This window comes from Rhinichthys klamathensis, unplaced genomic scaffold, assembly GCF_029890125.1.
Source record: "Rhinichthys klamathensis goyatoka isolate OS25496 unplaced genomic scaffold, OSU_Roscu_1.1 h1tg000076l_1, whole genome shotgun sequence".
Lineage (NCBI taxonomy): Eukaryota > Metazoa > Chordata > Actinopteri > Cypriniformes > Leuciscidae > Rhinichthys > Rhinichthys klamathensis.
This window is the reverse complement of record NW_026606618.1, coordinates 3,743,134-3,765,759: the sequence shown is the minus strand read 5'-3', so window position 1 is coordinate 3,765,759 and position 22,626 is coordinate 3,743,134. Positions and strand designations below refer to the sequence as shown.

Sequence of the window (22,626 nt, the reverse complement as noted above, 5' to 3'; positions counted from 1 at the left end):
TTATACAACCATTTTACATAGGTGCTATAATCACAAAACCAGAGGTGTTTAATGAAAGGTCCCGTTCTTCGTGATCCCATGTTTCAAACTTTAGTTAGTGTGTAATGTTGTTGTTAGAGTACAAATAATATCTGTAAAATTATAAAGCTCAAAGCGATGCCAAGCGAGATATTTTATTTAACAGAAGTCGCCTACATCGAACGGCCCGTTTGGACTACATCCCTCTACTTCCTTCTTTAATGACGTCAGTAGAACAGTTTTTTGACTAACTTCCGCCCACAGGAATGCTCCCTCAACTCCCTCAACTTGCGCACTTCTTACAACTTACTGTTTACTCAGCTCTTACGGTGAGTTTCTGAAGTAAAACTGACGCTTCATCTTTTGTGTGATGTACAATAAACTTTATTAAACTCATCAGTATATGTTTGATCATCATTCGGACCTGGTCCGAAACAGCAGACTTGTAGGCTATTAATAAATAATGGATACATACAAGCAGATGACAAATACGTTATAATAACCGTAATTAAACTACTAAACTATTCCTGTTCCATCTCTATAGAGCACTCTGACTCTGTAGGCATTATTGTCCGACTCGAAATGATCACCGTTACTGAGAGTTTCTGATATTATCATCATTCCGTGAGATGAAATTGTCCTGAGAGACTGAGCGCGAGCCAGTGTTGCCAGATTGGAAATACCCAAGTATCGTACCAGTAGCTCAAAATTATCGTATTTGGAAGAAAATCATCGTAAACGAGCCAAACGGTTGACTGGATTGTTGACGGGGGTGTAGCTTTGAGGCACACACGCAAGGTCTCTCGCTCTCTCCCTCTCTGCCGTGCTCTCTCACCTTCAGTTTCTCCTCACAATCATGACGTAGATCCACAGCTAAATCAATGAGTATTATGAACTATGATTACAATGACCTCCGATTGAAGCGTCACAAAATTCTGAAATTATCGTACATTATGGGATTTTTTTCATTATTGATCGTACATCATACAGAGGTCAAAATTATCGTACAAATACGATAATTATCGTACGTCTGGCAACACTGGCGCGAGCTCATGAAGCTCCGCCCCTTGTGCCGTGCAGCAGCAGCTTATTTGCATTTAAAGGGCACACACTAAAACAGCGCGTTTTTCTGAGCCCCAAAAAATGACAATTTAAACATGCTGTAAAAAATGATCTGTTGGGTATTTTGAGCTGAAACTTCACATACACATTCTGGGGACATCAGAGACTTATTTTACATCTTGTGAAAAGGGGCATAATACGAGAACTTTAAAAGTTTGACGCTTTGAAAGATTAGTTCTGGGCTACATTTACTAATGTGTCAAATAAATCCATGGGTGAACTACATGGGTGCAACATTATAAAAACATGTGTTTTAACTAAATTAAATAAATGGCTTTTATATTGTACATACAGACAAAATAATTTATTAAAATATGATCTGTATTTTACTATATATATTTATACATTTTATAGATTTAATATAAAGTGTAATATTTTCTTATTAATACTCTAATATTTAAACTTATTATAACAACAATATAAAAATGTATGGAGGCCTTTAAGGGATATGGTGGTGGGAAAAATATGGAATGGTAGGGGGGAAAAAAATTTCTCGCAACAATGGTTTCCTCGAGAAACTTTGTGTTCGCTTGCAAAAGCTTGAAATTTTGTTTTTTTTTCTCCCAGCCCATATTTTTTCCCCACCATATCCCTTTAGGGGCTCCAGAAAAATGTACATTACAATTAATATTCATAATGTATCATAGAATTGTCTGTATGCATATGCATTTATTCTTGGCTTTCAGTCAGTTTTCTATGACAACTGCCTGATATAAAATATATAAAATAAAATTATAAATTATTTTATTTTTTGACTTTCGATTGGGTTTTATTGACCAGACTGTGGTCAATAAAACTTTCTTTGTTGTGTTCACCATGAACAAAATGATACAGGAAAATCAATACAGTTGCAAAAGAACAAAGGGTGAGTGCATATATGCTAATAAGAGTGATTCATTTACCCGTCTGGCCTGAGGTCTGGGATGGCTCTGTCTAGAGAAAGCCTGTCGCTGAGGTAGCTGTTGTAACCGTAGTACTGGAACTTCTTCAGGGCCACCTTGCGGCTCTCTGGGCCGAGGTCATGACCCCAGCGTGCAAAAAGAGAGTCTGAGAGGGACATGTCGGCTGTGTCGTCTCCATCTTTTAAAGGTTTCTCTAGAAGTTCAGACAAAAAGAACAGTGTTAGCAGTGTAAGCCCAAAGGCTTCTGGGTAAGGGTGGTCAACACCTGGGCTGTCACAAGGTCTTTAACAATATCTCATGTTCACTCATGCTGAGTTTGTAAAATCAAATAATGTACAAATTGCATATAATTCATAAACTACAATAATTTATTTAAAAAACAATAACAACATTATTAATTTTCCACATTTTATGTTTAATATTTTAATTATTTTATATATTAGAATTAGTATTATTATTGCTCTTGCTGTTGCTACCCTTGCTACCCTCTTGCTACCCTCATCCGGAATGCAGAATCCCTGACAACATTCAAAAGACAACTGAAAACTCATCTCTTCCGGGAGCACTTCACATAAAAAAAAATAATAATAAAAAAAAAAAAAATCCTTTCCTCTAAATCAGGGGTGGGGAACGTCCGGCCCCCGGGCCGTAACCGGCCCGCAAAACAGTTTGATGCGGCCCGCGAGTCAAATCCTCCCAAAAAAATAAATAAAAAGAACTTCAGAACCAAAAATATCAGCCATTACTTTTCCTGTGACAGAAAACACAAAATAGGCAAAGCGGCAAGCAGGGCGAGGCCAGTAGCGCGAGTCACCTGCGCACCGGTTTCAGTTTCTCACGGATGAGCTTCTGGGGCGCGCGCGCCGCACCGGTTTCAAGTTTCTCACCGCGCCCCGCACCGGTTTCAAGTTTCTCACTGATCAGCTTCGGGGCGCGTAAAAGGATCGGAACGAAGACAGCGGAGGACCAGGCATGGACTTTACTTTATGTGTGTGTGGTCGTCGTCCACGAGGAGCTACTGCTTTTACTTTCGTTTTGTCATTTGCGTATTAATGTATTAAAGTGGTTTAAACGTTTGCCGGTTCCCGGTTTTTGTGCTTTTATCCACCTCTAAATAGCTATAAATTAAGCTTATGTCGTTTTAGTTTCATATTGTTAATTATTAGTTTCATAGGTTGTTAAACCTAAGACGAACTCTTCATATTGCGCTGCATTACTGTCAGTGTTGTTGACTATTACTGACGGTTGCGCTGTTGACGCTCGCGCAGCCTCTCGAGGAGAAATCTACACTAAGCGCACACACAACACACTCAGTTAACAACATACTGCCTATAAAAAATCGAAATGTGGAGTTTTTATATTTTGAACATATGTTAAGCAACCTCAATTATTTTTCCTGAACACCATCACGATTGAAAATGTGACATTAATTTCCAACAACAACATTAATTTCCAACAACAGTTCAATAAACAGTTAAAATTTAGTCACTTACATTTTAGATGCAATATTGGCTGTTTTTGTTCTGTTTCAGCAGCGAAAATAGTTCCAAACAAAAATCACAGCAGAACCACGGGTCATCTCACAGGAACACTCAACCTGTTTTCATTACTGAATGATTCAGCATTTTGAATGAATCGATTGAGTCAAAGATTCAATGACCCATTTAATTCATAAACATCTGTCTCAATCTTGAATGAATCAGCCGTTTGAACAAATCGTTTGAATCATGAATGAATCAATGACTCACTCATTAAGACGGTCGCCTGCCGCCACCTACTGGCGGTTTCGTGTTATGTTTAAAAGTAGATCATTCTTTCCAACGTTTCTAATTTGTAAATTTAAATCTATTTCATGACATTATTTTATGCAATTGTAATTTTTCAGTGTATGATTTAATTTGATCAGCCCTATAGTGTCTTATTATTCGAAATAATTTAATTTATTGATCAAATTTAGGAATTTAAAATGAAAGATGAAGCATACATTTAATAATATTGGGGGAGGGGATGCCCTTTAAAGGTGCAAATATTACAATATGCCGATTTAAATATCAAAGCTAATTGAACACTGATGAGAATATTGTTTCAGAATAAATTAACAAAAAAAAAAAAAAAATTCGGACGAGAAACTTTTTTGACAAGCGTATGAAAAGGCTTAATGTCGAGCCCTGCCTATAGCAATGTCATCAGGAGATACACATACACCGGTAGGCAGTGGCCCACCTTACCGGGTGACCACGTCGTGGTCCACCAGAATTTATAGTTTACCCACCTCTTTTTTTACCACTAAACCTCTGAATAAAACGTACGAGTCCCAGTCACGCCGAACCTCTCTTCTTCCTTCCAAACACTGAACCTCATTACAATGGCCCTTAAAGAATGTTAAAAAATTGTAAATGGCCCTTGATAGGAAAAAGGTTCCCCACCCCTGCTCTAAATCCTCGCTTGCCTGGCTTATGCTACTCCGAGCTGTGTCTGAACTTTGTATTTTGAGCACTTCTTGCGTTGTTTTTGCCTCTTCACGATGACTCGCTTGGTTTAGTCCTCAGTTGTAAGTCGCTTTGGATAAAAGCGTCTGCTAAATGACTAAATGTAAATGTAAATGTTAAATAATAATAATTATTATTAATAAATAAATTAGTGTTATTATTGAATAATAATAATAATAATAATTTTAATATTTACTAATAAGTATTATTATTATTATTCATACATATTTAAATATTTGTTTTTTATATAAATATTACAATTATTATTATTATTCAATAATAACAGTAATAATAATAATAGTATACATTTTAATAACAACTGAAATAGTATTATTAATAATTGACATATTTAATAATAATAATAATTATTATTATTAATGCATTAATATTAACAATGCCATAAAACAATTCATTCTAATATAATTAAATATAATCACACACACAAAAATTAATCAATCAATCAATCAATATGTATTTATAAAGCACATTTAAAAAAATTATTTAAAAAAAAGTTGACCAAAGTGCTGTACAATGAATGAATAAATAAATAAATAAACTAATATGAGGAACAACACAATGAAAAAAATACCATGTTTTTTTTAAAACATGATACTAAGGTAAAATTATGTGTTTTTACTATGTACCATGGTAAATCCATATTTGGACGTGACAATACCTGGGAGTACTGTAGTGTATACAATGGCATTATTTAATACTACGGTATTATGGTATGATAACACCCTACTTTGCAATGGAAGACAGCCCGTTGCAGTTTGGAAACTATTACCACGAAAAATTATCATTCCATTTCTACTGTAACTTCCATTCATCAACTTGGCGATCCCATCAAGGTCTTGAGGAAAGCCAATCCTTCTTGCAGAAACTCTCCATCAAGCTGCATAGACAGCAAATATCTTCCACTACATCACATTCAAAAACTAAGAAAATATGACAGGTTGTAGAACTATGACTGCTGAGTACGCAGGCAGAACAGGGGAAAGAGCCCTGGCAATGCTCAAAGAATAATGAAAGGCCAATGCAATGCAGGTAATTAAGGAATGCTAATTAACAGCAGAGGTTATTTAATTACAGCCACTGCAAAAAGCTGGTCTGGGGAGAATCATTCATCTTTGCCACTGCAGACACACAGTTTGAAACCAACTTCACAGCAGAAGACACTGCTTTCACAAACTATAAACACCTTTTAAGGGGCTGTCGTGTATTCCATTTTAGGCTGCCATTCCTTTACATTTACATCCGAAATCATAAATAATAATAATTTTAAAAAATCTATTCTTGATTTCTACCTTACTTTGTGACCATTATCTTCTTTTCAATTATTTCCAAACAGCATCAGCGATCTCAACATAGGACTGTGGCTCGAATTAGTCAAATAGAAGGCTAGGCATGCGGCTTGAGAGTCACGTTTACAGTAAAATAGAGCTTAGCCTCGTTCCAGATCTATTCAGCATACTAGCCTACATTCAAATAGAGCCAACAGAAAACAGGCCACAACGTTTTACTGGCTGGGAATCAAGCTGCAAGATGAATAACAGTATTTATGGTCCAAAAAGCCTCCATTATTTTGTTTAGAAGTTCAGTTCAACATGTAATTCAGGTAGTCTCAACATGACCACACTGATATGCAGAGTAAATACTCTAAACAGGTGTCCTCTGTCGTCGTTGTGCTCGAAATGACTTTAGATTCAGACGATAATCTATGCAGTTTCAATGGCACTGTTGTTTTGTATCATGCTAAGAAAAGAGGAGAGAGTCAAACAGAGACTCTGCAGAACCTGACAGATCAGTGGGAGTAGGTTGAAAAAAAGGATATTTTTATATGATGTGAACAAAAGGAAGACTTTAAAGTTTGCTTATAGCACCTACTGTGATTCATTTCAGCCTTGTCTTCTGAACAGCAGTAGGTATGTGGAAATCACACTGATAATAATTAAATTACATACAGAAATGCTAAGCAACAAGCCAACTGAAGTTAGAGACTAAACATGCTAAAATTAACTTAGCCATTCATTTTCTTTAAATCATCACCCTTTCTGACATATTGTTCTTATTTTTGTTTGGAATAAATACAGGTTAAAAATGTATACTTCAAATGTTATGGATAGGTTCCAACTGGGCTAATTACTTATAATTCTATATTATATCACAATAGCTCCTCTAACCCAACAGACAAAAGCCCGCCTTTATATTATAATTATAATTATCGTCATCAAATAAATAGACATTCTTTCATCATCATACACTTTGCACACAGCAATACAATAATATTAAACATATAAAATAAATATATAATGCATAAAATAATTATAAAACATAAACAATCATTCAAATTAACATAATTTAAAAACATTCATAACTTTACAACCTCCTGTAGAAACGCCAAAAAAAGTTTTTTAAAGCAATAACCATTTTCAAACTAAAGCAGTATGAAATAAATTGCTAATAAAAATATTAATTCTTGCCAAAGTAGTACTAAGATGGTCTTTACTCACCAAATATAGCGATAATTATAATCAAATCCACAAAAATAAATACATATTTTTCCACCATCATGCACTTTCCCCCCTTTATATTAATAATTGTTTTATGATTTTACACCATATCAGCAGCAATGGCTATATTCATGGCAAAATCAACATTATTTCAATTCTAAAAAACTATTATGATTACAATATAATTTCTCCCACATCTTTTTTTTAAATAATATTAAATTCTTATTTTTCAGCATCACACAATTTGCACCCAGCAATACAATATAAAATATAGAAAATAAATATTTAAATAGTAACATTTAAAAGACATATATCTTTGCAACGACCTCACCAGTGACAGGAATTGTTTTTAATGCAATAACCATTTTCAAACTACTGTTAAAAAAGTGAAGACTTATTCAATGTATGAAATAAGTGACTAATAAAAATATTCATGCTTGCCGAAGAAGTACTAACATGGCCTTTACTCAGCAAATAGAGAGTCCACAAAAACTATAAGCTCATTTTACAAGGTTGTATGAAATCAATTATTATAATCCTTAACCGCTGTGCTCAGTAAAGTTGATGAGACAAACCCCCACACTACACACCATGTATGTACTTACAGCCCTGATTGTTAGATTAAGTTCTCACTGCTAAGTAAATTACTTTTTCATCTCTTTGGCCATCAACAAAATAAAAAAACACTGTAAGCTACAGATTAAATATTTTAAAAAAGGGTATAGTAATCAGGTAGTATTTCCATTAAAAATATCTCTTTACTACCAAAACCTGGCTTTCTTTTTATCTGTGGAACACCAGATACATTTTTGAAGGCCAATCTTTTCAATATAATGAAAAACAACGAGGACTGGGACTGTGGAGGTTCAAAATGACAAAAAAAAGCACCATTAAAGTATCATAACAGTGGTGCACCATTACAAGTCTTCCGAAGTCATACGCTAGCTTTGAGAGAATACATTATCCAATATTTTCCACGGAAGAAAGAAAGTCAAACAGGTTTGGAACGACATGAGGGAGAACCATTCCTTTAAAACACAGCTAGAAGAAAAGATTAAGGTTGTGAGAGAAAAATAGTAAGGATCCAATCCAAAAGAAAGTAGTTTCTCCTTTTAAAATGTGAACGCCTCGGGAGGGTTGCGTCACAACGGACGGCTAGCATTTCTGACCTCGCCTGTGGCATGCTGGCGTCTGCCTGTCAGTGCCAGCTCTATGGAGCGAATGTAAAACAAGACACCCAGCATGTAACCCAAACTATTGAAGAGCGCATGCAAACAGCCTGCAAATGCAAAAACATCATGTCCTTCTGACATTTCGGAGAATCTCTTTGCCACAAATGAAGGGTTCACATGAGCGCGCATGTCACTTGTGGTTTGTGTGCATGTGTATTTTTCTGAAGAGGTCTGAGGATGACTCTGACTCACAGACCCAAGACGACATCGAAAGCCAAAATATGAGAGAACTCACATGACCCTAATGAGTTACATAGCTGACCTAATGTTTTGCTGTCAAACCCATAGACCAATGAGACAACGCAGCAGGCCAACAGCTCTGATTCCCGAAAAAATAGAATACAATACACACAATAAGCATATATGATACGCATATCACTGGAAAAACAATATATGGGTGTTTCTTCATCTACAGCCACTTTTATTTCCCAGGGATTGATTTTTATTAAAGCTAACTGATTTTAACTTGAAGGTCATATTAAAACTGTCTGGGAAGCTTTATTCAAAGCTTTCATTATTCTTGTACTTTTCAAATGTATTTTATGTAAAGATTTGTATTGTTTTATTGTTTTAACAGACCCAGATATTCGACCATTAAAAGTGACATAACCATTCTAATAATAACACAATATTTCTTGAGTGAAAGTGATTTTTATGAATTTTTTTGTTAAAAAAAAAATCAGACGTGGTGTTGTTTTCATCATGACAAACTTTCTTCTTCTTTTTTTTTTTAAAGTTAGCGTACTTGCTTACCAAGGAGAGAAAAGACAAGTGTAAAATAATGCATGCTTGAGATAAAATAAATGTAATTATATAAAATAATTCTGCAAAAATAGCAAAATAGCTTAAATAAAATAAAACATAAATATTAGATGATATCTAAAATGAGAAATGTTGCCTTGAAATAAAATAAGTTTAAGTACAGTACTAAAATTCATAAAACTGAAATAAAAATAAATGAAAGCTAAATAGAAATAAAAAAAGGGCAAAAGCACAAAATTGACTAAATTACTACAACTTTAAAGTCTCCCTGCAGTCAATACAATTTTACAAATGCATTATTTTAGTAAACGATACATAATGACAAGTGGAAATATTGGTTTAATTCAGCCATACTGTATATGTTTGAACCAGAAACTGATTCAGAAGAGTGAATTATACAGGGTCGTCTAAAAGTCGATGTATCAGAATGATAACGCATTTATGTTTCGCTCTCTACAACGTCAGACACATAACGGTAATTAATATGATTAGCCTTTGGCTTGACTTCTTTCTATCTCAAACAGCTAATAATGTGTTGCTAATACATATACCATGTTCCCGTTCGCCATCTCAGAGTCAGTCAGCTTTGAGTTAGAAACGCTTTGAACAGAACAGAAGTGAAGAAAGGCATATAGTTCATCATAACACACATAATTTACATAATTCACCTGCTATATTGTTACATGTACTCGATTTTACCAGTCCCTTCTTAAATGTGTTTTTGAGTTCACTGTGGAAAAGTCCCGGCCCGCACGTCGACGGGATTGGTTACATGTTTGTGACGTCAGAAACACCAGCGATTTCAAACCGCGTTTTTGAAACTCTTTAGATCACTTCAGTTTTAAGGAGAAAATACTCAGCAATGGTGTTGATTAATTGGATTTTGTACATGACTTGTCTTAAAGTATATTAAAAAACGTCACATAGACATACAAACAACATTAAAAATTATTTTAACATTAAAATTAAAAATATAAAAATAGTATAAATACTATAATAGTATATAATTAACAACACTGCTGTACCATGTTAGCAGATAAATTAAATATGAATAAATATTTAAAAATCATTAAATATAAATTATTTATTTTCTAATCCATTTAATTTGTTAGTAGACAAATGAAATCAGTTAAACAAAGAGTGAAAAGTGCATTTTAAAAGAGCTATTTCAGAAAGTACACAAGACCAAAGTTACCCATTGTTATACCCATAGATCACCGGTAATAAATAATGCATAATGTTTTCCACCTGCATCTCCTAAGATACATTAATTATGTGAAGATGCAACAATAGTTTTAAAGCTGCTGCTGTAAGAAAGGAAGTGCATGACTATGAGGTAACGGGATACTCTACTTGATTAAATTAAGTGAGGTGAGCACAGATACACAACAACGATTTTTTCACATCGTCTAAAAAGTTTTTTAATATGCCGTGAATAAATGATGCCATACTACATGCACAGTCCACTATCTCGGAAATTTCATGCAACGATTTAGACCATCGGACAATGCAAACAGCTCTAAACACACTTCTGTTTATTGTTTGTAGCAATTTGGTTCACGTTATTATGCCAGTGCAAATATTTGGCACAGACACAATCATAAAACAGTTTATTGCTTTCTTTCAATGCAGTGTATCCTAATCCAAATAGCTCTTGTATTTCAACACATCTGAAAGTCTCTCGTGCTGTTTTGCACATATCTCAGTGCCGGATCGTCTCTCTGCACACTAACAGCGTCATTATACATTCAGGCCAGTCAAGAGCTGCTAGAAAAGCTTCACATTGCAGAACACAATGACCAGATGCCCAAAGCCATTTCCACAAGCTGTACTACACAGCAAGAGCATCTGTAACCATGACAGATAGTGCTGTGAATGGCTCTGAAATGCTCCATCAATTCTGGTATTACTCGTTGCATAAGGGGTCTTTTAGACAGCATTCTTGGATATATTATTCCATACACATCTATGTAATATGGAAAGCCTTAGTTATTCCATGACCATACCTGCAACATTATTAACGGATTTGTGTATTTATATTACTTTTGTATTATACTTGTACTTTTTTAAATTACTTATATTTCATGTCGGTACGTGTATTTCCTTATAGATTCAAAGGTTTGGAGTCAGTAAAATGTTTTTGAAAGAAGTCTCTTATATTCACCAAGGCTTCACCATTACTCCAGTTGTCAGTGTCCTTAAGAAATTAAAATAAAATAAAATCTTATAACTGTACAATGACAATGATAAGCTTGAATTGACTTTTTCCAAGGACAATGGAGGTCACTTTCTAGCCACGTTTGTATTTGTACAAAAAAAGAGGTTTTAAGCCAGTTATTTATATCTTTTGCTGTAGTGTGTCAGTAGGAAATAAGTTTACATTTCCAAACATCCTTTTTGCCATTAATTGTAATAATCCAGTGAGATTTTTGTATGGACAAGGAGTCTGACAACAGCCGATATGATCTGATCTCACCATCATCGAGTCCATCGTGTAAATAACTAGCTTAAAACCTTTTTTTTGCCAACAGTACTGTATGCAGATTCCTGTGCTATCTAATATATTCATGCCACTTTGCGTTTCCTGGATCTCATAGACCTGTTATCTGGCTTCATCCCTTTTCATTACACAGTTTTCAAAGTAGACTAATTATACTGATATGGGTCAGACCGACCTTATTACCCTCAAAGCGATTATATTAAGCGCATATTTCAGATGAAAGACATCAGAAGTTAGCGAGCACTCAGCGAAATTCATGTTTCCGATATGTTTGTAATTACTTCTGCCTTTTCCAAAGAGCTAGAATGAATCACATTTAATTGTTGATTTCTTATGCATATTTCTTATACATGGCCACTGGAATATTTTAGAGCTTCCCTTGCTGGAGAATTTTTAAATACACAATTCTTCCATCATAATAATTAAACTAATGTTATTTCCGAGCAAAGTAGAAACCTGCATGCATTAAACTAGAGGTGTTCCGATTCCCTCATGTCACGATTCGATACATATCACGATACTGAACTCACGATACGTTATTATTGCGATACTCCAAGACATATGGTGAAAGGTTAACAAAAAATGTACTGTTGATTAAAATGGTTAAATTTGGTATTACATTGTGGGTGTAAATGAATAGGCTTGGACTTGGTGCTGCAGGACAATGTTGACACCAGAATGAAAATATTCATGATTCTGAAGCTGACAATACAGAATTATTTTAGACGAATTGCACTCTGTCACTGACTAGATTATATTTAAAATAATGTAGGCCACTTTTTACTGGTAACATAAGATATTTGGCATTATCAGGACCCACAAATATTCCCCCATTGCATTATTATACATTATATTCAATATATAGTATATCCAAATATCTTATATATAGTAGTTTAATATCATACTGACACTAAAACTCTGAAAACTTGAATTTCTTCTCATGTAATTTTCATTTTGGGTGAATAGGCCTATTCACAATACATATCGTCACTATCCACGATATATATTGTTGCATTTTTGTATTGCGATATATTGTGACTTGTTACAACCCTATAGAATATGCAAGGTGTACACTTATAGTCATTTTAACGATTTAAATGCAGCTGACACATTCCAAATTCACTTTATTTATTAAGATTAATATTTCCAGAAAAACTCATGGAGATTTTTGGGGTCAGTGAGATCTTTTTTTATTTTTAAAGAAATTAATATTATTATTTAGCAAGGATGCATTGCATTTCTTTAGAGTGACTGTAAAGACGTTTATGATGTTAGAAAATATTTCTATTTTTAAATAAATGCTGTTCTTTTGAACTTTGTTTATCAAAGAATCCTAAAAAAAAATTATCACGGTTTCCACAAAAATATTAAGCAGCACAACTGTTTTCAACATTGATAATACATGTTTCTTGAGCACCAAATTGTTACTGTATTTTTGATCAGTAAATGCTGCCTTGGTGAGCATAAGAGACTGTAAGAGGACTAGAGAGGAAAAAGGAAGAAAAACAGAGGGGAAAGGGAGGCTTGGCCTTTAAAACCCAGAGATTCATATCTATCTTCCCTGACCATTAATGCCAGACCATAACCGCCAAGCAGCATTTTTATTTATTTATTTTTCCGAGTATAGGACATGAATCCCTTGAAAGTAGGATGGCTACAGGGCTAATGTCCCAACCACCGTCATTAAACAATATTGTGTCCTGAGACAGGAACCCAGGACTACAGAAACAGAAGGTACGTGTCCTGACAGTTTAAACGCTCCATCTGCACACATTTGCCTTCCCCTCCATCACACTCTGAGCAGCTTATGGAACAAGACAGCTTGCTGGCAAACCCAGGAAATATATTTTATTCAATTTCTCTGAGAGTTTTTGCAGCCTTCCGGGGATGGTGACAGAGAGAGCAAGTGAGGCTGGATTCGATGACCTGGCTCAGCCTGGAGCCAGAGCCGGTCCTGAGGAGAGCGAAGCAGAACGTGATCCGCAGTCCAGGCCGGCCATCTGTCTGACCACAAGAGAGGCAGAAAATGGGCCACTATTGAGCAATTGCATTGCAAAGTCATTTCGAGATGAGATCACTTCAATTAAAATGCAGCATTAATGCAATCAAATAATTGGCCTTAAGGGATAGTTCACCCAAAAGTGAAAATTCTGTTCATTCATCATTTTCTCACCCTCAAGTTGTTCCAAACCTGCATGAGTTTCTTTCTTCTGTTGAACACAAAATAAATTTAGAAGAATGTCAGTAACCAAACAGTTGATGGGCCCCATTGACTTCCATTGTATTTTTTTTCCCATACTATTGAAGTCAATGGGGCCCTAGGCTTGTTTGGTAACAGACATTCTTTAAAAATATCTTCCTTTGTGTTCAGCAGAAGAAAGAAATTCATACAGGTTTGGAAACACTCTAGGGTGAGTAATTAATGACAGAATTTTCACTTTTCTAGTATTAAACAACAGTGCTAAACAAGCAAAAATCCTGCCATTTTTCATTCATTAACATTTATAAAATACTGACAAAACTTCAACTACACAATGTCATTTGAACAACCAGTCAGTACTACTGATCAAAATCTTACAGTTAGTTGACGATGTAGGTGTTTGACTCACTAAAAAGTTATTTGTTTACACAATTTTTACTGTATGTTTTGGATTCACTAAAAAGAACTAGTTCACAAGAGTAATTTGTTCAGAAGTCAGACTACACTGGTTGCACTGTATGTTTTTGATTCATTAAAAGAACTGACTCACAAGACTCATTTGTTCGGGAGTCGGACTACACCTGATTGCTCTGTAAGTTTTTGATTCACTAAAAAGAACAGACTCATAAGAGTCATTCGTTCAAGAGTCAGACAGCAGGCTGCGTGGTGGTTTTTTAATCATTAAAAGAACCGGCTCATAAGAGTAATTCATTCAGGAGTCAGACTACACAGGTTACACTATGTTTCGAAGTGTATATTTAGTAGTGGTGTCGCGGCGACACCGAATAAATAATATTTTAGTATATAGTAATATTTTAGAACAGTATATCATCCACATCAGCAGAAGAAAACAAGTGGGAGAACTGTTGACATAATATCATTTTGGTTGCTCCATTTATTTTTTCAAAATACACGCCTTTGCAATATGTTCCTTTGCAGCCAAAGTTTCAGAAAATGTCTTCCACAAATACAACGGACAGAAGACTGAAACCATCGTACAGTGACCCAAATTAGGCACTGAATGCAACTGACAACAAATGTACAACTGACATCCTGCTCCTTCAATTAATTGAATCCAAATGTCTACCTCTCAAAATGTCAGGCCTAATCAGATCACATAAAACTGTTAAGAGCGCATAGGTGTTATATTCACAACAGTGGAAATGACCAAGCTGCTAAGTGAACCACTCACTGGTGATGAATGCCATTTTGGCTGCTCTTCTCATTAAGAGCTGTTATGTAAGCATCTGCTGGGTTCAAATATCCTGCCGGCGCCATGACGACAGCTGATGAGACATCCAAGTTGACAGATCCTGTCGCCTTCTTTAAGGCACATTAAATACCCAACTGAAGCTACAAGACACATACATTAATAGATCAGACAATGGCCGTGAATGTCCTGGCAACTAAATAATCAATTAATTTTTTATGATCTGCCGTAGGATATATTACACCCGAGTGCATGCCAAGTACCCCACTTGAGAGGCGCATACCATTACGCAGCAACAAAGTCGGTTTCAATTGGCGTGTTCCTATGAATATCCCATCTCCACAAATCTGAAGTGCTTCAGATGTTAGAAGCACTTGATGCCTCCAAGATGCCACTGATGTAACCGAAACGCAATGGTTTCAAACTTCACAGAGACATGTTTGAGCATGTGAATCATACATGTATGCCAAAGTAAGCCTTACTCAGAGACACACAGCTAAAACATCACAATCCTAACAGCCCCATTCTATCAGACTGTGATGATTTACAGTCAGTCTGACAAGACAAGACCACAAATACAATAGAGACTTAAAAAGATTCTGTCATCAATTGCTCACCCTCATGTTATTTCAAACATGTTTGACTTTCTTTCTTCAGTGGAACACAAAACAAGCTGTTCTTGGCGTATTCATGACAATTATTGATGAAGGAATCATTCTTTGCCGTCAGATATTCTCAATGAATCAGTCTGATTCAATCATTCAGTGAATGATCTGGTTATTGAGTTCAACTTAACACGACACAATGATCCGGTCGGAGCAGTAGTGAAGAATAATGACTTGGATTTCAGTATGTTCCTTACAGAAATTTGATGGTGCTTTTGCATCCTTTTTTGATGTTTCAAAGCTTCAGTTTTTATTCATTGTGTGTGCATTAAAAATAAACAAGCACGGCCTTCCAAATTTCCACAGGAGAAAAAGCCATAGAGTTTTCAATCAACATTAAGGAGAGTTAAATGGTAACATGAAGTCATTAGGTTTTAAAAACAGCATGAAGGAGAGTAAACTGGTTAGCTGACAAATTCAAAATGGGCTCATTGGAAAAATATGCTTCTACCTACATTGTTGCAAAACTCCAAAAACGTAAGCAATTCATACAATTCACTGCAGTTTCCAGCTGAAATTAACACAATAGTGGCAGTAAAACTTTTATTCCTTTTCACACAAATTATGATTAAAAAAAGACTTTTCACAGTTCCTTACACTATTCTATGCTTTGATTGACCATAGTGCTTGATTTGAAGAGGTGTTGAATCTTCACTTGCCTCACAATTCGATAGAATTCAGAGGGTAACGATCATGATTCGGTTATAAAACGATTCTCAATGCATCACGATGCATCTTTTCCTCCCATTCTTTTATTAATAATAATTACTAAATTAATAATCACATATAGTTCTTTCTGTTATTATATCTTTGTTATTAAAAATAAGAACAAAGATGCAAAAAACAAACAGCAGAACAAATACAATATGAGAATGAAAAATAAATTAACAGTACTTTTTCCTTTTTTTCCTTTAACATCTATTTAACAGAAGCATTCAGGTAAGAAATAATACAGAAATTTAATTATTAATCAAATGTAAAAATAATGAAATATGTATTAATTACAAATAAATTGATTATTATTAACGCTGCAAAAGTTATTTCGTAAAGAGCAGTGAGTGATTCCCTCTTTCCTTTTGTTGCTTGATCAACGTTAATAACAGTTTTAAACAGAAGGTTTATTATGTTAAGACCTAAATCATGGATCTACTAAAATGTTACACATTAGATTTTTTGTGGCTTATTGCGCTTTATAACATCCTGCACTTTGTTTTCACATTCATGCATGATCGTTTTGTAAAAATCAAAATGAAAACATCAGACAAAAGTAGAGTGGCCTAGTTTATTATATTCCACACAGCTCTATTGATTTGTAAACTAATACATTTTGACATCAGATTAACATCACATAACGTGCTCCATATGTTTGGTTTTTCTAACGTAGTGTGGTAGTAAACTTACTCAGTAGCTCACGTGGTACAGCACTGCACTTGAGATGTGAAGCATCACTGCGGTCTGTGACAGGCGCTAGCTTGGAATCACGAACATTAGCCTCTTTAACTGGAGTGTGCTAACAGCCTTTCAAAGTCAAGCCGAAGCTGTCAAACGACACACAGCTGGGAGTTCAAGCAACCCTGCAGAGTGTGAAATGGAGGCAGGTCTCACATTTATCAGTTCTTCTGGGTAATTAAAACATTCAAGTCACTAGCAATACCTCCATGCTAGCTTGACATAGCTACAGGCAAACTGCCATAATGTAAATGTATATGAAATGGTCTCTCTTCCTAGAGGTTTTCACTTATAGAATACAGCCCACTGTGCTTTCCGCAGAAATGACTTTAAAACCTTTTGTTGCTAATAATTTGGTGGGCCTGCTGGGAAATGCTGGCCATGATGTGCACCACACTGAGCTAAATGATCATCGGTCAATGCATTTCCTAACCCATTCAAAGAGCTTGTGAATATAATAACTAAGACTTTGAGACACTGTAGGTAAGTCTGCTGTTCTGAATGGATTCCACACTCCGACACGGACAATTATTCTTTCATTGGCAAAAAGAAAATAGTGGGCGATTTTCATGTCTTGCTATTAATCCATGACATTGAGCAGTGAATTATTCACGAATTTCAGTATTTCCACAATCACTTTCTCATTAAAGCAGTGCTAAAAGGAATGAATGTTATGCAGAACTGAGGTTTTTAAATGCTCAGGGTTGTTTCATTAGAAACCTTATCATGTAGGACTTAATTAAGTTAATCAAATAATTTCTTTCAGCATGTTTCACAAAGCAAACTTTTAAAAGTCAAAAACCAAAGGCAAAAAGTCATCAACAAGTCATAACGTTTGTTGTGATTAAGGCTGGCTGTTATAAAAATATAAATAATGTGATTATTATTGTTGTTATTAATAAAATAATGATTATTAATCATATGAGCACAACAGAAATTTTTATTTTGATGATGATGATAATAATTTTCTGTAAAGCTGCTTTGAAACTATGTATTTTGAGAAAGCGCTATACATATAAACTTGAATTGAAATAATAATGATCATCAAATTATGTTTTTAAATGTATAATATTGTCAACCAATCTTGTTTATTTGCAGGTTTAAATTAGATAAATTAATCATAATAACCAGAACAACAACAATAATCAAATTTAAACCTGGTATAAATGAAGAAGAATTTTTTCAGCTTGGGGTAGAGGGTGCCCATCCATAAAACCTTTGTAAATTTTGGCAACAGCTCTGTTCTAAAAATTCGTTCAATTCATTTTATTGCACTCACAATCCTTGAATCATGTCAGAGTCTAACCAATCAGATATCTTGTTTAGCAGTCCTCTGTCATTGACACCAGTATTACAAAAGGCCACAAAAACCCATTTTCTTTTTGCTGCATTTTATTAGACTTCCTGTCACACTGATAACATTCACTGGCTTGTATTAAGGACTAGCAACAAAAAGATGCTCCAAGAAAACTGGGGTCTTTCGGTTGCTTTGAAACTGAGCTAGTTAATGCACGCCTTGCATGGCCTTTTGTTCACATGGCCGGCCGTGGGCTGTGCTAGTAATTGCATTAGCAGGTGACCTAGAAGTTACCAGGATGTTCATTCGAGTGCATGGGTGGCCCCGGATGGCCATGTTAATCGTCAGAAGTTCAGAACACCATTAGAAACAGACATGCCAGTGAATGTCCCTCAGGTGATATAATGCATTATTATATGTGGGCTCCAAATCTCAAATCTGTGTCTGAACCATTAACAGGCTTTGCATAAAGGCAAGAGTGTTTTTTCCCTCTAGAACAGAATGTTTGTTGATTTCCTTGCAAAATGAATGACTTTGGCCGCATAAATCAAACGTTACAGCTCTAATTTCTACATGCAAAACACAATCCTGGTGAAAAAAAAAAAAAGTATGATTACAGCCTCATCTAGCTTCGTCACTTCTGCCAAACAAATTAAAGCATAAGATGCTCTAGATGAAATTACTGTAGTGACCTTGGAAAGCAGAAAACACAGTGCTCTCAAAGGCCAACGATTGCTTGAAAAAAAAACCCCAGAGAGAAACACAATTATGTGACAAATTTCGCCACATAAATTGTGACATTTTGTAGAAGAGTGTATTCATGTTCCTAAAGGCCGCATTATATAAGATTAGCATAGGACTGTAAATTGATTAAATTATTTAATTAAATCAAGTACACAAATTGCACATTAATCAGAATAACCTTAAAATATATACAAATATATATTTGTCAAAGGTTTCTATTTACAACATGTTTTTGCAGTGTTGAGCTTTGTAGCCAATCAGCAATGGCCAATCAGATGTGTTTAAGTTAGTCCGAATCTACTCAACTCTACTCAGAACGGCAGAGTTTTTGTTCAGCGCGAGTTCCGCATGCTCACGAATCCTTTCATTACAACAAAGTAAAATATGATGTCAATAAGAGATTCGTTGCAAGGCTTCATTGATTACGGGGAGTTTCCGCAAGAGTGCAGCTTTGTTTACTTTGCGTTGTAATTGATAGCTTCAGTGATCATAATGGCAGCGATCTTTGCTCGCTTTCTGTATAGCCTATAATATTTTTCATGCTGCTAACTACACATTGCAAAGCTTCTGGATTGGCAACCTTTTTTAAATGCACGATTGAATCCGATTGACAGTGATAACCATATTAATAGACAGAGCATTTTTAGGAGCATGGAGCAAGTTGATTTTTTAAAGTGTAACTAAAATAATTCATCAATTACAAGCTCTCCCTCACTCTCATGTCAGTTCTTTAACAGGTGGCCTAATACATACAAGTGAGTCTTGACAGCCCAGCACAGGTCCCTATTGCACACATTAAAAAAAGTCAACACTCTGTTGAGCTACTTATTTATTTAAATAAAAACATGTTACATAAATGCCAGATCAGAGAGTGAAATGTGACAGAAAAATAATTCCTAGAGGACATGTTTAAAAAGTGTCTGCCAAGTACTGACTTACAATACATTTTCCAGTCACAACATGACAAATACGACCGACCAGAACTCATATGCGTGTCATTTCCACCAATTTTGCCATGGTTTATTTTGTCCCTACCAATTTCTATAAAAAAGCTTGCAGCTGGAATGCGTCTAATACAAAGGAACATCTCTATTGTTGAGCAGAACAGAAGTCATAATTTAAATTTAGATCCATAAAAAAACCTACAAAAATCAGAGACAATATAAGAATTTATAAAGATGAAGTTATAAAACTTAATAAGAACTCAGTGCAGGATGTGGTTTGATAGTTCAGTTAAAAATAATGAATTTGAGATTCCAGCTCTAAAATGTAAGCTGGAAGCATTAAAAAAAAGGTATAATTGCGTCTTTTTATTTCACAATTCTGACTTTTTTTCCCCACAATCGCAAGTTTTTATCTCACTTTTTTCTCAGCATTGTGAGTTATATACTCAGAATAGTGATAAATAAAGTCAAAATGCCAAGGTATAAACTTGCAATTGTGAGAAAGTCAGAATCGTGAGATTGCAGAGTTTGAAGTTATAAACTTGGCAACTGTGAGTTATAAAATTACAAATCTGAGAAAAAGTCTGAATTGTGACTAAAAAAAAGACAATTACTTTTTTTTTATTCCGACACAAGCTTCCATAAAAAATCTGATTGAGTCACATATGTATCTGTTAAATAGCCTTATACAAACATGATGTGAAGAAACATCTATTTTTGTGCAAGCAAGCCGCATGACACATCAACTTTTCCAAATGCATCAAGACAGTCATACAGGTTTTTTTGCAAACACAAAGGCTCTCCAGCTTTAGCACCATGATAACAAGAGACAACTCCACTGATCTGTTTTCTGCTTCTGTTCAGGAAGCATTATTGTCCTGATGCACACAACTTGAGCACAATTGTCAGGATGCTATGTGGTGCATTTGTGATTAGAGTTTTAAGATGCAGCTCCTGCTGTGGGCGATATACTCTTGCACTCTCTAACCAGTGCAAAGGTTAATAAAGTCACAGAGAGACATTTGAATTCAGTCCCTCAGGTGCGCCCGCTGGGTGAGCCACGGCCCAGTCTCTATGAAATCCTGGGTCAGGGTATGAGAAGTCCAGCTATGACAGACAGTCGCCATGGTTTGTTTTCGGCTCTATGATGAACCTAAAGGCTCTTTCATTGTTTTAGTTGAGTAGTGTTTGCTCTTTTCATTATGTATACATAACTACAATAATATAGATTTTATGTTTTATGCTCACCAAGGCTATTTATTTATAAATACAGTGAAAACGGTAAGAATTGAAAAAAAATATTACCATTTAAAATAACATTGATATATTTTAAAGCTCCAGTCCGTAACTTTTTTGGGTTAAAAATTATCCAAAATAAATTGAGCAAGTACATAACCAGCCAGTATTCAAAACTATCTGCTTGCCTAAGCTCGACTCAAAGCGGTAAGCTTGTAATAATGTTTTTAATTCCAGTGGTACTGGTGGATTTCCGCGGGAAATTTGAGCATGTCTTTGCGTCATTACGTCACATCTGTACACATAAAGAAGAGTCTCGGCTAGTATAAGCTATGGATGTGAGGATGCTGGAGGTGGAGATTTATAGCCTTTTCTCACACCACTTGATATAATTAAACTTATTAATTTGATGGCGGATCCAGAAAGGTTCAAACGACAATCACCAGTGACAACTAGAGATTCACCCGCTGTAAAATGCAAGACTTTGGACTGAGAGTTTGGAAAAAGAGATTGCAACCGGGCCCATGCGAAAACAAGGATAAATATCTGAAGGGCTTTAAATGTAGTCACGCAATGCTGATGTTGTTAACATTAACAATTTGAGAACAAAGTATAATTTGCCCGGTTTGACGTGATATGATAACTTATCATTATTAGATTTAATCAGCGCAATTTACTGCAATGCTTTTTTCCCCTTAGTTGGTCAGAAGAACAAAAGTGGATGTTACTTGTTCAGATGACATTTTAGGGTGAAAATTCTTATGTTGGTCATACTTACAAAAAGAAGAATCGGTGATTCTGAATGGCAGTATGCAGTATCCACACCGCGTGGTGATTGACAGCTGCACATTCTCCTCAAAACATTGGATTCATCCGCGCTGTGAGGTGCCGAGGTACAACTCGCGTGAAGTTGAATATTCTGTGAATGACTGCAATTGCAGATTTCGAACAGAGATGGCGACAAAGAGGAAAAACTGCAGCTTTAAAAAGTTATTTATTTCTGTGATGCAAAGCTGAATTTTCGAGATATATCCAGCTGCAGACCCGCAGCACCACCAGTTTCAGAACCCCAGTGCCAGAGTATGGAGCCAGATCAGACTCATTAATAATTCACGCAAAAAATACGATTCACACATGCGTAGACAATTTCACATGCGTGAAACCTAATTCACGTACACACAAAAAAAATTCACGTGCGTGAAAAAAAAACATATTCACAAAAAGCAATTCACATGCGCAAAATAAAATTCTATATTCATAAAATACATTTCACAAATGCAAAACACAATTCGTAGATATACAACTGTGCACAAAAACCTTTGAATCTTTAAAATGTACGAGTG

The 22,626-nt window shown here is 35.2% G+C and overlaps 1 protein-coding gene across 2 annotated transcripts in view; it reads right to left on the bottom strand.

The window, feature by feature from the left end:
• galnt18a (UDP-N-acetyl-alpha-D-galactosamine:polypeptide N-acetylgalactosaminyltransferase 18a) overlaps positions 1-22,626 on the bottom strand; it is a 99,486-nt gene that overhangs the window by 38,341 nt on the left and 38,519 nt on the right. For both annotated transcript variants that reach the window (XM_056251013.1, XM_056251012.1), the window contains one exon: positions 2,043-2,235. In XM_056251013.1, coding sequence (XP_056106988.1) covers positions 2,043-2,200 — 158 coding nt within the window. In that variant the 5' untranslated portion in view covers positions 2,201-2,235. The remainder of the gene's footprint in view (positions 1-2,042; positions 2,236-22,626) is intronic.